Source organism: Plecotus auritus (genome assembly GCF_963455305.1).
Source record: "Plecotus auritus genome assembly, chromosome: 6".
NCBI lineage: Eukaryota > Metazoa > Chordata > Mammalia > Chiroptera > Vespertilionidae > Plecotus > Plecotus auritus.
The window spans coordinates 136,101,853-136,119,995 of NC_137773.1; the positions used below are offsets into that span (position 1 = coordinate 136,101,853).

At 48.3% G+C, this 18,143-nt stretch overlaps 1 protein-coding gene across 1 annotated transcript in view; it reads left to right on the forward strand.

Annotated features, from left to right (window-relative positions):
* Window positions 1–1,576: 1,576 nt before the first annotated feature.
* LOC308252026 (store-operated calcium entry regulator STIMATE) overlaps window positions 1,577–18,143 on the forward strand; it is a 46,669-nt gene continuing 30,102 nt past the window's right edge. The window contains exon 1 of the mRNA XM_080675891.1: window positions 1,577–1,824. Coding sequence (XP_080532017.1) covers window positions 1,668–1,824 — 157 coding nt within the window. The 5' untranslated portion in view covers window positions 1,577–1,667. The remainder of the gene's footprint in view (window positions 1,825–18,143) is intronic.

The window sequence follows — 18,143 nt, forward strand, 5'->3', positions numbered from 1 at the left end:
TGTTTGGTTCTCTCTCAACATGGACTGTTAACTGTTGAGCATCTCCATAAGAGACCTTCTTAGACTTAAAGACAGTAATGCGAATTTCCCTTACCTATTTATTTTCTTCACCTGGTTTCCTGTATTTTCCCATGGTCAATACTTGTGGAGAGTTTTAAATTTTATAAATTAAAATTCAGTTTAATTTAAAAAGCATTCTGTTGCATGTTCTCTGTGCCAGGCACTATGTTGGACTCAAGGGTGAATAAAAACCAGTTCCTGCCCACGGGAGGCTCACACTCAGCTGTGACTGTGCCTAATTTGGCAGTGTGACAAGTTCCAGTGGAGCAGCACACACAAGGGCATGTGGAAGCGCAGTGGGGACAGGGAGGTCAGGCAGGCCTCGAAGCGTAAGTAGCAGTTCATGGAGCAGGGAAAAGGAGCAGTAATTCCATGCAGCGGGAATACCACGGAAAGGCACACAGGTGTGAAAGTGCATTGTAAGAAGGCTGGAGAATTGGCACCAGGCGGAGCAATTAGCATTTTTGTTCTCTGGATAATGAGGTTAATATTTCAGTTAACCAAGAAAGCTTTTGTATGGCATTGAACTCGTGTAATTAGCATTTCTTGGTGGCTATCTTTTAGGGAAAATTTCCCTAGATAGGGTATTTATCGTCCTACAAATGGAGCCCAGTGTCTACTGGAATAACACCATGTGTGCACTGGCATTAAGTAGATGCAGCAGGAAGGTCAGGAACTCTACAGCACCAACAAGAGATGCCCGGAGAGACGCCAGCAGGGGTTGAGAGGGTAGATAAGGGAATGTGGACTAGAGGCCCTGTTCTAGGTAGAGGGCAGGTTCCAAAGAGTCAGAAAGGGTTAGGTGGGAGGAAATGTGTAAGTGTGAAGAGAGGTGTTGGAGACCCTGGCAAATACGAGTTGACTTTCTTCTATGAATCCTGTTCAATATAAAACAGGTAGAGACATAATCACATATTTTCAGTATAAACCTTGTATATTTCTAAGTGAAGGCGATTGAATTGAAATGACAATTTAAATTACATTTAGCAGAGAAAAAGAAGAAAGTGACACCGGTATTAACGAGGAAAGTAGAAGGACGCATAGGAAGGCATATGCCTCCATGCTGAGCCGTAGGTTGTTTTCCTCAACAACGAGCTTCAGAATAATCCAGGCTGCTCCAAAAAATGCAGATGATTCGGCCCTGTCTCAGAACTACTGACTCGGAATCTGAGGGTGGACTCCAGGAGTATTTTTAATAAATTCTGCAGTATATGAAGGATTTATCTTGGAGGGAAAAATAATTTAGTCACAGACCATCTGACTTGGAGCTGGTGATCCCAGGGCCGCTTTCCCACTCCAGAGTTTGCTCACCCGGCTCACCTGGTCCTACCTGTGACCCGAACTCACGACCCCGCCTCTCGCCCCGGCCGGAGCCCCGCCCCTCGAGGGGAGAGCCCCAGCGGCCGAGGCCCGCCCCACGCCGCGCCGGGCCAATCGGGCGCTGCGATCTCAGACGTCGGGTTACGCGCGGTGCTGAGTCGGCGGCGGGGCGGAGGTGCCGGCTTGGACTCCGGGCTCCGGGCTCCGGGCTCGGGCTCGCGGCGCGGTCTCCGCAGGCAGCGTGGCTGTGCGGACCGCGGCGACCCCGCTCCTCCGCCGGCTCCGTCATGCAGGGCCCTGCGGGGAATGCGAGTCGCGGGCTGCCGGGCGGGTCCTCCACCGCCGCGTCCGGGGCGGGCCGCTGCGAGAGCGGCGCGCTCATGCACAGTTTCGGCATCTTCCTGCAGGGGCTGCTCGGCGTCGTGGCCTTCAGCACGTTGATGCGTGAGTCCGGGACCCCCGCCCCTCCTGAGGCCCTGCACCCCGAGTCGCGGGCCAAGGCCCCTCCGCGGGGACCCTCCTGTATGAAGAGTTCAGGCCTGGGGACCCGGGCCCTTGGGCGGAGGTGCCTGCGCCCTTTGAGCCCAGCCCGGGCATTCCCAGGACCCGGGTCAGGAGCCCCAGGTTCTATCTGTGCCGCCTGTAGCCACGGGTCCCCCTGCTCCTCTCCTACCACCCGCACACACCTCTCCTGAGATACCCGCCTAAAACTCGCTCCCCTCCCACCTGGTCACCACGAATTAAGGCTAACCACTTTCCGCCTGGGGCCATGCCCCTCTCGGAGGCTGTTCTTAGCCTCCCCTCCGCACTTTGAACCCGCATCTTTAAATCCCCAGTTTGATACTGAGCTTCTTTCCTGCACTTACACTCAAAAGATTGCTATCTCCCGTTCGTATTTAAATCCCGCTACTCAGCAGTAACCTGATTTGTTAGCTGGGCATTGCATTCCCAGTGCTACCTCCTCCCCTCCACCTCCTCCCACCCCGGAACTGCTTTCTCGGGTTTATTTTCTGTTTTGATAGGGGCAGGACCCACCCAGACTCCCTTCTGCACATTTCCTTTCCTTTCTTCCAAACAGGCGCACCTGTGCCATCTCTGCCCCAAACTTTCCTAATTAAGTTGCAAGCCTCCCTTGGCTCTTCCCTTTCCCAGCCCACTTTTATTATTTATATTTCAAATTTCTTTCCTTTTCATGAGACTTGGGCAACCTAGTGGCTTAATGGAGAAGGAGGCACAGAGGGTCTGGGAGGTCCCCGAATCCCTGTACGAAGTCACCAGGGGCCCATCCCTGAGAGTTTCATGATGGAGAAAAAGCCCCAGACAGCCCTTCTGGAAAACTGGAAAACTAGATTTTCCACCCCGCTGTCATGTGTGCTGCCCGGTGTGTGTGTGTGTGGGGGGGGGGGGGGCGGGGGGGATGTGAGGCGGGTATTTTCTTAGTGCACATCCTTCCCTTTATTAAAGTAACAAGAAGCTTCCGTTGGCTTGTAGGCCTAGGAGTGTCCCTGCGATTGCATTTTGGGGGAAGGGTTATAACTACCCAGATAGAGGCATTAATTTCAAATGACTTGTTCTCATAACTTCCCCACTGTGCTCAGGGTGGGAAGTTCCTGCAGAAAATACTCCCTCAGCACCCAGAGGGATCCTGTAGCAGTATGCATGTGTCTTGTTAGGTCCAGTGGCTGGAGGAGTAGCCACTTCGCTTGTTTGTAACATGGGGCTTATTTGGGTGAATTCTCCCAGGCTTTAGGTATCTCTGAAGAGACTGTTCTTGCACACCACTTTCTCCTGGTTGCCTGGCCTTGATAAATCTTGTAACAAGTGCCCAAGTGTATATGTTTGCCACGTTTTCATTTTAGTCTCTACTTGCCTTGCTATTTTCCTTGCTGAACAAATACCCACTTGTTCCCACAGTAGTAATTTGTGACAACAGAGCCAAAATCAGCTGCTGACTTGGGTGCTTGTGTGTGTTTTCACGACATTGTGTGTGGGTCCTCACTCCCCTCCCGCCTCGCTCCTCCAGCTGGCCCTCCTTTCTCTCTAAGTCTAAGGAAACTGCAGGCATGGCATGGCTGCTATTTTGTTCTCTAACCCAAGATTTCTTAGCTTAGCTCTGGCTAATTTTTGTGCCTTTGATTGATGCTGATGGCCTGACTTAACCCCTGGGGTTTGATACTTGTGATTCAGGGAGGGAAATGTGATTATGACAGGGCAGAGTTCCTCGAAGCTGAGAAGTGTACCGGTTTGAATGTGTGCAGAGTGATGGTGCTGGCCCTGCGAGTCTTCAGGGACACACTCACTGCTTTACTTAATCTTTGTGCAGATCCCACTGTGGTGCATGCAGAGACCGGACTAGAAAGGGGCCTCTTGGTTAGTGTAAGGCTAGGCGTAGAGGGAGCGTGTGGAAATGCGTGGTAGGTCCTGGGACAATGATGAGTAGGAGTGATGGGGAGAAGAATTGGAAAGGCTGAAGCTGTGTCTGCCCTGGACACAGAAATGGAGGTGAGAGCCAGCGTCTTAGTCGCCCTAGAAGCAGACAGCAGGCCAAGGAGAACCCCACGGATAGGGACCCAGTCAGGGAAGGTCCTTTCTTCCCTCTTAAACTTGGTTCTGGTGAAGTATAACTGTGGGGCTCTACAGTTTTGCACTGGGAAGAGGAGGAAATCTGAGGGGCTGCTTTACATTTGGAATGACTTGGCTGGGGAAAGGAAAGGGGGTGGAGATGGTCTCAAGGAAGTACCCCTGTGAGCTGTTTGGCTTTGTTTGAGCTTTTAGTCTTCTAGTCCCAGCGTCGCTTCCTCAGAAGGGCCAGGCTCCCATGACAAGAGTGTCCACTCTGCAGACCCTGAGGGAGGTCTTGTTAAGATGAGGCCACGGCACCCTTCTTCAGTTCCATTGTTATCTTCTTCAAGCATTCTTCTCTCCTGCACAGTTTGAATTAACTGTCCCTGCTTCTGTGGAGTCATAGTCTTTTCCCTTCCCGTGCTTTCGTCCCCCAGGCAGTGGGCTCAGTGCTTCTCTTCTCGGACATTTCCCCCAGTTCTGGGGGCAGGTACTGTTCCGGTTCCCTGTTGGACCAGCTCCGTTCTATAAAGTGGACCCACTTCTCTGCCAGACATCACTCTGCATCCTGATTTCCGTGATGCCTCAGACCACTCTTTATGTTTCTTTTCTACCCAGAAAAATCACTTTTTTCTCTATTTACAAGTTGCTGTGATTTTTATTCTATAGGATTTTGTCCTAGAGGAAGAGTTCTCATATATATTAACGTCTTGGGTGAGGATTTTGATTCTCACAAGGATTTCTCATCCTGGTGCTTGCTTGGCTCACCGGGGGTTTTCAGATGGTCCTGGTCCAGACCAGGTGGTTGAGAGTTGGTGTGCCAGGTGCTATATGTAGCCGATTCTTCAAGGTCCCTAAACATACAGACTACGTATGACAGGCTGCTGTCCGCGGACATGTCCCAGTGTCAGCATCACCTTGTTGAGTTGGTGAGCCTTCCAGAGGCTCCAGCTAGGAAAGTGGAACAGACTCAGAGGCAAGCTTATTCCGGGTCTTCCCACACTGCGCTTTCTGGGATGCCCCTGAAAGGTACTGCTGTCTAAGTAGAAAGTAATGCTTTAAACAAGGGGCTTTGTCATGAGCTGCCTGCCCAACAGTTCCTCCTGTTTTGGTGGCTTTGTCTCTAGTCTGTGACTCGATGGAGTCACTCAGACTAGACTCACAGCAAAATGGAGCTGAGAGCCCCGGAGTCCAGCAGACTGTCCAATACAGGGAGGGCAGTAGGCCTGCTGGCAACCAGAGGTCAGGACTGGCCAGGGTGTGTGTGTGTTGGCTTTTGGGGATGTTTGCTGTCAGGATGTGTGAGTGCAAAAGCAAACTCAGGCCGCCTTCACTGTGTCCAGTCAGAGTTCTGGGCTGAAGTGTAGACAGAATTGGTTTCTCATAAAACAAGCATTTTGAGGGCTTGGATAAAGCATCCTGCCTATTTCCATGTTACAGACATGGGGACGAGCCAGCTGGGAGAAGGTGACAGGGTTTTACAGAAACACTGCTGGCATTGAGAAATGGTAGCTTTTTTCCCTGAAGCTCAAAGTAACATCACAGAACAGTGGGCCCAGCTTTGAAATCTTAATCTCAAATAGACCCTAGTGTTTTCTCACATTGTGAACTGGACTCCCTGTGTGTTCTGTACACACACACTGAGGTTGGGACAACCTTTCCTGGGATCACCTCTTCCCACCCTATCCCAGTTTTTATTTTTAAAAATGTCCAACATATGGGGAAGACGGTCAGTAATAGAGTGAACAGCGGTCTGCCCTTCACCTGGATTCAGAAATTGTTCACATTTTGCCACATTTACTTTATCTCTGTATGCTTTCTTTTGGCATCACACTTTACTCCTAAGCACTTTAGTTGAGTCTCCTAAGAATAAAGGCAGTCTTCTACATCACCACAGGCTCATGATCACACATAAGAAAATAAATAACTTCACTCTATCATCTAATACCCAGTCCATATTCCTACTTCCCAAATGTCCCAGGTCTCTGGAATTTTCAAGAACTATGATCCAATCAAGGTCCTCACATTGCTTCTTAAGTCACTTACTCTAGAAGAATCCACACTTACATACACGCACACACGCTTTTTTCAATGGCATTGCCTTTTTGAAGAATCCTGGCCAGTTGTCTGGCGTTTCCTTTGTGAGGTGTTTGAGCTGTTTGCTGACCCCTGTGTTTCCTGAGTTTGGTCTGGAGGAGCTATGAGATTCACACAACCTTTCTTACAGTCAGAACGCTCCATAAGTGGCGCTGTGTGCTTCATAGTGCATCACACCAGGAGGCAGGTGACATCAGGTGGTCCCACTGATAATAAGGTCAATTACTGAGCTGAGGGGGGAGGGCTCTAGGTCTCTCCCTTGTCAAGGTACATTTTCCTCTTTGCAGGTAATAAATTATCTCTGTGGTAGATGCTTTGAGATCCTGCGAATATCCTGTCCCCCAGTAAATTTCTCCTCCCTGTCCACCTCCTCCTGGTAAGATAATGAAAACTAGTGATGGCTGAATTGGAGCTCATGAGTGAAGGCACCTGTCTCTGGGCCTAAACCCCAAACACACTCCCTAAATGTCGGCAGCCTTTCCTCCTTCCAGAGTGCCAGCCAAGGCAAAGGGAGAACACCCGTTTCCTGTCCCAGGCTGGGATTGTGCCCACAGGGAAAGCAGGGTAGCTGCTTAGGCGTCTTAATGTTTAGAACTTTTCAGGTTTTCTAAATGCTGATTTATCTGGTAGCATTTATTTATAATGGTGATCTGCTCCTTTATAATAAAATTTCATTAATTTGGAATAAAATCAGGGCAAGAGAAAGTTGTTTGAATTGTAGAATAATTTAAGGAAATGCATTTTTAGCCTTTTAAATACCTGCCTGTTCAGTGTTGCCTATAGGGGCCTATCAAACCTCTGCTGCTTTAATGATCTGTTTAAAATTCTTTGCAATTAGTATCATGTTTACATGAAGGTGAAGTCGTGTGGACAGCGTTTTATAGGTGGTTATGAATAGCAGGATCCCTGGCTCTGGAACCTGTCTGACCTGCCTTCCATTTCTGCTTCTGCCCTGCAGTGCCCTTGGGCAACCTACCCATTTCTCGAAGCTTCAGTTCCCTCCCCAGCCCGAGGAGGATAAGGCTTTTTCTGGGAATGTGGAGATTGGAAAGAATGTCTGTAAGGAAGCTGGATCCCTGTCAGGCACGTGAGGCCCTCCCACGGGGCAGAGGTTGGGGGCTGATGCCATCATCTGCATTTTTACAATATTTGCATTCAGGAGTTCTGTTGAAGAACATTTCACGAGTGCTTGAGTAGCTTGTTTTCTGAATTAGGTTAAACATTCCCTTTTCATCTTGTTTGCATAGCACCTTTCCCTTTAGCCCTCTTTTCATAGGCTGCATGATAGTAAAAACTTTATGGCAGCAGCACAGTGATTGTGAATTCCCAGTTAGCATGTACCCACATCTGGTGGCTTTAGTTGGTGTAATGATCTCCTTTCTTCACCCAGTCCTGGTGTTTCCACCTACAGAGGCTCCCTTGGGCCGTGAGAGGGCTGTTGGTGGACTGGGGCAGGCCACTTACAGCTGATGAACCTGTGTCCGAGTCCCTGGTGTTATTGGCTACCAGGTCCCTTGGTAGCAGGTGGTGCACTGGCCGCTACAGCCAGCTTCTTTCCTGCAGCTTGCTCTTGACCTAGTCCCCATGTGCGGGCACTTGTGCTCAGCGCTTGATGTACTTCACAGGATCCTGGAAGGAGGGGTTATTTTTATTTTACAAACAAGGACAGTGAGCAGGTGAAGCATCTAGGACAAAGTGCTGGTTAGTAGGTGCAGAGCTGACATGTAAGCCAGGTCCCTCAGACTCCACACGTGCTTAGCCACCTCCCCTACTCCACCTGCCTTTTTGCTCCCCTTTCCAGGTGTACTTTCTGGTTACTCTGTAGCCCTGGGCTCATTTTTTTCCTACTTGAATAATTTCAGTTTTCTTTCTTAATAATTCTTTTTTACATCCAAAAAGCTTCAGGCTGTTTTATGGCTATTGATAGCATTAAACATATAAATTTGGCCCTAGCTGGTTTGGCTCAGTAGATAGAGCGTCAGCCTGTGGACTGACGGGTCTGGGGTTTGATTCTGGTCAAGGGTGCATGCCCGGGTTGCAGGCTCAATCCCCAGTAGGGGGCGTGAAGGAGGCAGCCGATCCATGATTCTCCCTCATCATTGATATTTCTATCTCTTCCCTCTCCCTTCCTCTCTGAAATCAATAAGGATATATTAAAAAAAGAATAAATTTGGCCCTAGCCAGTTTGGCTCAGTGGACAGAGCGTCAGCCCGTGGACTAAAGGGTCTTGGGTTCAATTTCGGTCAAGGGCACGTACCTCGGTTGCAGACTCGATCCCTGGCCCTGGCCAGGGCACATGCAGGAAGCAACCAATCGATGTGTTTCTCTCACATCAATGTTTCTCTCTGTCTTTCTCTCTCTCTCTATTACTCCCCCTCCCTGCCACTCTCTCTAAAAAATCAGTGGAAAAGTATTTTCCATTAAGGATTAACAACAACAACAAAAAATGTCTTCTAAAGACTCGGTGTCAAGTATTAGCCAATGCCAGGTGCCAAGAGCTATCATGCTTTTTCTTTATATCTTTCTTTCGTGAACAAAGTTGTATGCACAGCAGGTTGGGACACATGCAGGGCCAGCACTATGTTTTTACTGGTCCACCTTTCTCAAAATGTCCCCACACCTAGCTTTTGTTCTAGTGTCTGTGGGCTGTTCTAAGCTCATCACTGTTCTTCACGGGCTTTTCCATTTTCTTAGAAGACATTTTCATTAATAGCATGAACAGTGATGTGGGAGATGAAGTAGTGCCAATTCCTGGGTTAAATGACACAGACATCCTGCAGGAACAGGTGGGCAGTCACAGCGCCCACCACATCTCTTGCCCAGACCCTCACACAATGTGAACGAACATCCTGACCGACGTGGCACTGGAGCATGCAAGCAGGTTTCTGTTTGGGGTAGTGAGTTTGGAGCTAAAATATTTGCAGATTGTCCAGCGAGCAAAGCTGCCAGTGCTGCGTGTACACAGGGAGGAGCGACGTGTGCAGGGGACTTACTTGGAGCTCACCTGAGGAGTGCCTTACAGGTGCGGCTGCTCCTCTCTGGCCGGGTTTGCTGCTGGGTTTCTGAGGCAGCAGACAGGAAAGTTTCAGGTCTGCCATTTCCACTGCTGGCCCCGCCCATGGCCCCAGGAGTTTGATGCAGGGAGACTTACATGAATGTGTTTTTTTCCATCAAGAGCCTCAGTTTGTGGTGATATGAGGCATGAGGGCAAGGAGGGGTGTGCGGGGGCAGTGCTGTCTGAAGGTGTTCATAGCATGTGAACCACTGAATCACAGCAGTGAGCTTCTCAGCCCTCGCTCCCACTGCTGGAGCTGCCAGTGGTGTTATGTGGTGGGTCCTTTGCCTGGGACTGACGAGGCCTTCTGGCATCTTGCCCAACTGCCAGACTCCTGGACCTGCCCATCCTCCTTTTCTGAGCTCTTTCTGTGGTATGGCTAGCAGTCTCCAACTTTTCGGACCTCATGGACCACCAGTTGGTGACTGCTGCTGTGGACACTGCAGTCACCACGGTCTGCCCTGTAGCCTGGGCCAGGGGGAGTAGCCTTGTGATCAGACACTGGGATGCAGCAAGATGCCCCAGGGCTGCTCTTCTCCCAGCCCCGGCACCTGCCGAACCCCATCCTGCCTCCTCCCTTACCCGCATCGCTCTTTCCCTTAAATGCCTTTCCCTTTCCTCCTTCCCTAGCCACATCCTCCCTTCTTCCAAGAAACTTTCCTTCATGACCAAATACATTCTCCTTTGAAGTCAACAGGATGGACAGTCTGTACTGTACAGGTTAGGCCTCTGTGTGTCACTGCTCCTCGTCGGGCCTGGTCTGCTTGTCTGCCAGCCTGGTGCTGGCACATGCCTGGGCCCTGGCGGAGTGCTCAAGCCCAAAGTGGCAGGTGCTCTCCACCGGGAGGGTGAGCATAAAGGGAGCAATAACACTTAGGAGAGGGGGGTAGACTGGGATCTTTCCTTTCTCATCACTAAATAGTTCGGCCTGCAGTTTCTAAGGACACAGGTGTTCTCTTTTATAACCACAGTACAGCTATCAAAACTCAGGATACTTAACGTTAACATGTTATCAATCCGCAGGCTATGTTCAGACGTCATCCATTGCCCAAAGACTGTCTTCACAGCTATTTTATCCTGGTCCAGGGTTGTACGTTGCATTCGGTTGCCACATCTCTTTAGTCTCCTTTAGTCTGGAACGATTTTTCAGACTTTCTGTATATTTCTCAGCCTTGACGCTTTTGAAGAGTATGGATCAGTGATTTTGTAGAATATCTCAGATTGGGTTTGTCGGATGTTTTCTTGTGATTGCGTTCAGGTTGTGTTTTTGGCAGGGATGCTGCGTAAGCGATGCTGTGACCTCCTCGGTGTGTTGGAACTGGAGGCCCCAATCTTGAATTATCCCAGTATTGCTGAGGTTCTCTTTCCTCTAGGCCTCGACACTGTGACGTTACAGTTTTTCCCTTTGTGATTAATAAATAACTTGTGAGGAGATATTTTGAGACTATGTAGATGGAGGGTCTGTTTTCAGTCTTCCTTGGAATGCCTTCCCTGGTGGGAGGTCAGAGCTACAGGCTCTGAAGGTGCTTTGGCTGAAGGTGCTTTGGCCAGTTTTTGGTCTTGTGACAGTACCAGGTCGCATTTGTAGAGTGCTCAGTATGTGCCAAGCCCTGTAAGTGCCTTACAGATGCTAACTCTTTATTTCTCACGTTAGCCACGTGAGGTGGGCACTCCAGTTATCCTATTGCATACCTGGGGGAACTGAGGCACGGACTGGTTACATGAATTGTCTAAGGTTGTGGCAGCCACTCAGTGGAATACTGGGACTCAGACCTGGTGATCTCACTCTGAAGCCGGGGCGTCCCCTGCTCTGCCCGCCGTGAGCAGTGGGCACCACAGCTCTGACACAGGGACACTGCTTCTCTGGCTGCTGGCTTCCTGTGTCTTCTGCATGTGAAGTTCACCATTTGGTTCCTGTTGTTCCTCACCTGCTTGGCTTTCCACTGAGAGTGACATCGCAGTCATTTTTTAGGCATGATAAGGTGGAACGGGAAGAAAAAAGCCAAAGGCTTTTCGTTTTGAGGTTGAAATCAAATGAGGGCTTGTTGTTGAATCAGAGGACCCTATCCTGCATAGATAGATACATTTAATATTTGCGCCTGTTCAGCTTGGAGGAGGAGGCTTTGGTTGATAAAGGAGTCACCCATATAGAACGTGTCCTTCTTCTGTAAGCAACCAGAAAACAAAACAAAATACACGAAACAACTATCTGCAGACACTGGGCACCAGGCAGCCAGGACAGTGATCCCCGAGGGCATGAAAATCATGAGGTGAGCCCTATAGTCTTCTCCCCAACTTTCTGCTGGAGGAGCCGCGAGGAGGAACCCAGCAGAGCCAGCAGCCTTGCTGAGTTGAGAAGATGAAGTTGAGGAAGCCAAGGCAATGGAATTTTCAGGTTCAACATGGAGGAAAAAGAGCGACATAGAAGAAAAGCTCTAGACATTTGCTTTTAGGGGTCTCCTCAAGTCTTTTCCCAAGCATTAATCTGTGCGCATAGGGTAGAACTTAGGCAAAGCAGAGAACAGCTGCTGGGAAGCTCTAAGCTGAACTATTTCTAGGACTGGGAGATGATTTTCCTTCCAGGTAGAGTGAGTGACTTTGTTGAACACTGAGGCATTCAGTAGACACCTCAAAAGAATCATGCCTCATATAGCCCCAGAGGGAAGGGTACATAGCTTAAAAACAAGTCTTGATACCATACACAAAAATTGAGAAGAGATATATCACAGAGCTAGATGTAGAAGTGAAAACTATAACACTTCTAGAAGAAAATATAGGAGAAAAGCTTTGTGACCTTGGGATAGGCAAAGATTTCTTAGGACACAAAAAGCTTGAACCATTTTTTAAAAAAGATAAATTAGACTTTATCTAAATTAAGCATTTCTGACCTGGTTGGTGTGGCTCAGTTGGAGCATCATCCCAAACACCGAAAGGTCACAGGTTAAATTCCTGGTCAGGGCATATACCCAGATTGTGAGTTTGATGCCCAGTAAGGGCATGTGTGGGACTCTTATATCCATGTGTTTCTCTCTCCCTCTTTTCTTCCCTCCCTTCCTCTCTCTCTAAAATCAATGCATGTCCTTGGGTGAGAATTATAATTAATTAAGCATTTCTAGGCTTCAAAAAATGCTGTAAAGCCACAGACTGGGAAAAAAATATTTGGAATATGAATATTTGACAAAGCACTTACATCAAGAATATGTAGAGAATGCTTAAAACTCAATAAAAAGACAATACAACTTAAGCACAGGCAGAGGATCTGCATAGACATTTCTCTAAAGAAGATGTACATATGGCCAATAAGCCTATGAAAAGATGTGCGATATTATTAGTCAGTAGGGAAATGCAAATTAAGCAATGATTGGATACTGCTGTATGCCTGCAACAGGGGCGGGGAACCTTTTTTCTGCCAAGGGCTATTAGATATTTATAACATAATTCAAGGGCCATACAAAATTATCAACTTAAAAATGTGCCTGCTATATTTGGTCAGACATTTAACTAACTCACCCCTAATGCCTTGGCAGGGCCAGACCAAATGATTTTGTGGGCCTTACATGGCCTGCGGGCTGTATGTTCCAAGAATGGCTAAAATGAAAAAGACTGACAATACCAAGAATTGAAGAGATGTGAACTTTGGCATTCTTATACATTGCTAGCAGAAATTTAAAAATGGTATGACCACTTTGAAAAACTGAAATTTTCTTATAAAGAAGAGTATGCCTACCATACAGCCCAGAATGTCACCCCTAGATATTTACCGAAGAGACAAGAAAACAAGGCTACAAGAGGACTTGTACATAAATAGCAACCTTATTCATAATTTCCCCATCTAGAAACAATCCAAATGTCCATGTACACATGAATGGGTAAACAAATGGTAGTATATCCATCAGCAAGAAAAAGCAATGAACTACTAATACATACAACGAAGTGGTTGAATATGCTGAGCAAAAGAATCCAGATAAAAAGCATACATACTAGTAGTATATTACTCCATTTATATGAAATTCTGGAAATAGGAAATCTAATCTCTAGTGGTTTCCTTGGGGTGGTAGTGATGGGACCAATTTCAGAGGGACATGCGAGAAATTTTTGGGGTGAAAAAATTATATCTTGTATGTAGTGAGGGTTATATAAGTGTACGCATTTCTCAAAACTCAATGAACTGTACGTCTGGTATATGTTATACATCAAAATTGACTTTAAAAAGAAAGGGGAAAAAAACCTTTGAAACGGTCAAGCTGCTCTACAAACAAGTGCTTACAAAAACAAACTTGATACTAATTAAAGGAAGACAAAATTCAAGTACTTAATGTAGTAATTATAATGTATAGTTTCTAATAAAAAATTTTTAGACATGTGAAGACGCAGGCAATTGTGGCCTATAATCAGGAGAAAAGTCAGTCAATATAAATAGGCTGAGAAGTTACAGAGATAATAGAAACACCATACAAGACTTTACAACAGTTACAATAAGTATGCTGAAGGTTTTAAAGAAAACTTGGAGCATAATGGGGAGTACAATGGAAGTTGTAAAAGTGAACCAAGTAGAATGTCTTTAACTGAAAATACAATTTCTGAAAAATTCACTGGATTGCCCAGCCAGCATGACTCAATGGTTGAGCGGCAACCTATGAACCAGGAGGTCACGGTTCAATTCCCCATGAAGGCACATGCCTGGCTTATGGGCTCAATCTCCAGTGGGGGGCATGTAGGAGGCAGCCAATCAATGAGTCTCTCTCATCATTGATGTTTCTTTCTCTTCGTCCCTCTATCTTCCTCTCTGAAATCAATAACAATATAAATTTTTAAAAAGAAAAATGCACTGGATGGACTTAACAAAATTAAACTCTACAGAAGAATTGATTAGTGAGTTTGAAAATGTAACAACAGAAGCCTCACAAATTGAAGCACACCTCTCCCATGTGGCTCAGGGTTAGTCTATGTGCCCAGCAGAATGTGGCAGAAGTAATGGTTATTTAAAAGTGATTAAGTTATTTAAAAGGCTGCAGCTTTTGTCTCGGGCGTGCTCTCTTGTTTGCTGCCTCTTGGATCACTTGCTCAGGGGAGAGCCAGCTGCCCAGTGTTGAGGACACTCAGGCCTCGCTGTGGAGAGACGCGTGGTAAGGAGCTGAGGTCTCCTGCCAACAGCCACGTGTTGAGCCTTCTCAGAAGTGGGTCCTCCAGCCCCAGTCAAGGCCTCAGGTGGTTTGTAGTTTGCAACCTTACAAGATACCATGAGCTAGAACTACCCAGCTAAGCCAATACTAAATGTTTATTGTTTTAAGCCACTAAATTGTAGATTAATTTGTTACACAGAGTTAGATAACTAATATAGTGAAGGTGAGTGTGGGAAAGGTTAGGAGACTTTATATTTGTTCCCCAAGAGTCTGCAATCTACTTAGGAAGACAGATCATTTGGACCAGTAACTAGAGAACCCAGGCTTGTATGCTGAGTGTTCATGGAAGGGGTATAAGAATAGAGCTACATACTGGGCAGACAAGTGAGGGCTTGTTGACTGGATTTCGTCTTGGTGAGCAGGACTGCCAGAATCCTGCAGAGTGGGTTGTAGCATCACTATTCCTTCTGAGTTTTTGAAGGTGGTGGAAGCAGGCTCAGCGATGCCAGTGAACATCTCATCCAAGGTGGCAGTCGGCTGCTTCCTCGATCTTAAGGGACTCAAAGAGGCAGTTTGTTGTATTCCTAGGATTGCCTTGTCCGTGGCAAGCCAACCTGGTTGCTCACTGCTTGTATTTTAACTGGTAGTAAATCAAGAGTTTTATCCAGTGTGGATTGTAGAATAAGATAACTTTCAGACTAATTTGTTGACTAATTTGTTGTATAATGAGCCTTTGAGTTACGTGTGGCAGTCAAAAAGGGGCTAATAATGGAAATGGAGCTCTCTTATTCCGTGCACAGTTACTTTTTGCACATTCTCAATACCTTTTTGTAAGGGGACAGTCAATGGATCTTCTTTTTCCCCTCTCTCAAACATACTGCAGCCCAAAGTGCTCATATCTCAATGTTACGGGAGAGGAAGTGCTAAAGTTCTAGCTTGTATACAGTATAGAGCTTTGTTACGTCGAGTCTTTGTATAGAGTCTTTGTTTACTGCTCTGAGCTCTTGGTGAGTCTCTCCCAGCCACCTGCCATTCCCCTGCCCTGAGAGTGTACTTAGGCATAATCACCACTCGCTTGATTCTCATCTCAGATTGGTCATTTCCTGGCAGAGTGCTTTAACTCCGCTTTCTTTGGATTCTATACTTGCCCACCCACATCAATGGTGCAGCCTCTGGCTCCTCTTACATGGTGTCAGGTGTGGTAAGATGCTTAGCTAATAAGTCTCCTGCAGGTAGCTTGGCTGATGAGCAAGCCCAAAAGAAGCATGCTCCCTGACCTGATAGCCGGTCGAAGAGTTTGACTCAAACCACCTTGTCTAGGACACCTGGTGCTCCCAGCCCCACGGGTCATGGTTTATTTACAGTGTCTCGTTCCTCTACCGGTGTTCACAATTCTCGTTTGTCTCCCTTCTTCCTCTCACACAGACCCCCTACTGTTTCTCTGTGAAGAAGAGATAAAAACAGCTGTGAAAGGAACCCCAAGGTGCCTCAATTACCCAGCCCACCACTCTGGATGGGATTCCTACTGACTGCCAGGGAGGACCGCAGATGTTTTAGCTCATAGGGGGCTGATGGTTTCTTCACTTAAGGTCCCAAGCCTTCTTGGGGTCAGGTTATTACTTAAAGTTAAGGCTTCCTCTGCTGCCCTGCCAGCTGGTCCCCAGGCTTTGGGACTGAGGAAATGGACTCTGTTGCTTCTCTTCTGCTCAGATTCTGGTTGGTTACACAACTTGTATTGTTCGAAAAGAGAAGACTCTAGGTGCCAACTTCAATAGCAAGGCCAGGGCATGCTGATTCAGGGCCGAGAAGCTAGGGAAAAGGTCTTAAATGCCATTTTATAACTCTTACATCAAGAGAAGAGCTGGTCTTCTGTTAATTTTTTTTTGCTGAGGGTGCTTATTAATTCACTTCCATCAATAAATTTGAAGGCGAAGCCCCAGCGCATTCCCAGAGGAAGTCTTCTGCTGGGTAGACGTGAGGTGTTCTAGACCAGTGGTCGGCAAACTCATTAGTCAACAGAGCGGCAAGCTGCGGTTTGCCGACCACTGTTCTAGACACTGGCCATCCACATGCAGTTAGCATGCACTTGGCAGTCCCACCAGCTCCCTCTGAAGATACAGTGCACACTGGCTCTTGTCTGTTGAGAAGGTCAAACGAGGCCCTCTGAAATACTAGGGAACTAGTCCTCAGAACCCCACCTTTCCTTGCTCTCTTTCTGAGGCTTTGTAACAAGCCAGTTTCTCTTGGTTTTAGGTGTGTGCCCTTGGATATCCAGTGGAGACGTTTCTGTCTGGTGCTTTCAGAGAGCACCAGGACAACCTGGCAGATGAGTGCTTGTCATCCGAAGGGAAGGCTCCCCTGGGAGTTAGGGTTCCAGGGGGAACAAAGGGGCTATCCCTGGGAGTTAGGGTTCCAGGACCAGGGAACAGAGGGCTACACCTGGGAGTTAGGGATCCAGGACCAGGGAACAGAGGGCTACTCCTGGGAGTTAGGGATCCAGAGCCAGGGAACAGAGGGGCTATCCCTGGGAGTTAGGGTTCCAGGACCAGGGAACAGAGGGCTACACCTGGGAGTTAGGGATCCAGAGCCAGGGAACAGAGGGGCTATCCCTGGGAGTTAGGGTTCCAGGGGAACAGAGGGGCTACTGCTGGGAGTTAGGGTTCCAGGACAAGGGAACAGAGGGGCTACACCTGGGAGTTAGGGTTCCAGGACCAGAGAATAGTCGTGATGTAGCCCACTGGTCAAGTGCATGGGCTCTGGCATTTAACTGCCCGAATTTGAGCCCTGGCCTCTCATGGTCACCAGGCCACATTTTCCCAGTGCTGTGTGACTTCATCCCAGGTCACGTCATTCTACTGAGATGGTTTCTTATCCTCAAAACTAGAGGCCCGGTGCATGAAAATTCATGCACTGGAGGGGGGCCCCTCAGCCCAACCTGCCCCCTCTCACAGTCTGGGACCCCTCAGGGGCGGGAGGCGACCCGGCAATCAGGGGAAGGTGATGCCCCATCACACCTCTGTTGCTGCCACTGCTGGCAGCATAAGCCTTGGCCGGGCCTGGTTACCTGAGCCTCGGGCGGCCCTGGGCGGCTGGGCAGCTGCCACCCGAGTCTTGCCTGCACCTCAGGCCGACCCTGGGTGGCTGGGCAGCTGCCATCCAAGGCTTGCCTGTGCCTCGGTCTGGCCCTGGGCGGCTGGGGGGCTGAGGGGACTGGGGGACTCTGGAGGCAGGCGCCCGGCCTTGCCATGCGCCTGCCACCCCAGCAGGGCTGAGGGGACTGGGCGCTGCCATCTTGTGGCTGTGGGCGCTGCCATATTTGAGGGTATGGCAGTCAATTAGCATATTCCCTCCTTATTGGCTGTGGGCACTGCCATCTTGGCGATGGTGTGAGGGTCAATTAGCATATTCCCTCTTTATTAGATAGGATGAGGGAGGAGATTACCTATCTTAATGGGTTATTATGAGAATTGAACAAATAAGGTACTTGGCCTGGTGCATGGTAGGTGCTGAGTAAATGTGAGCTCACTGAAGCCACCTTGGCTCACTGGCCTCCACAGCAGATGGAGGAAGGATAGTTCACACCATATCGTCAGTTATTAAAACTAGAAAAATACGGGTAACTTAATCCAAGACTCCATGTACTGGTGGAACTGGAGGGACTGAAGGGCTTGCCTGAGACTTCCCAGCAGGTCAAAGACAGAGCCCGGACTGGAACGTGTGTCCTGCCTCCCAGGCTTCTGTTCTTTCCCCACCACTACCCAGTCTAGCTACTGTTTCTCACCTCCCGTACCTCCCCCTCAACACATTTACCAATGCTCATTGGGTTGTCCAGGGAGTTTGTTCTAGACTGTGGCATCAGAAAGGGATCTACTCCCTCCTGGGAACCAGCCTTCTTCACTAACTGTGCCACTGGGCCATGACAGCCC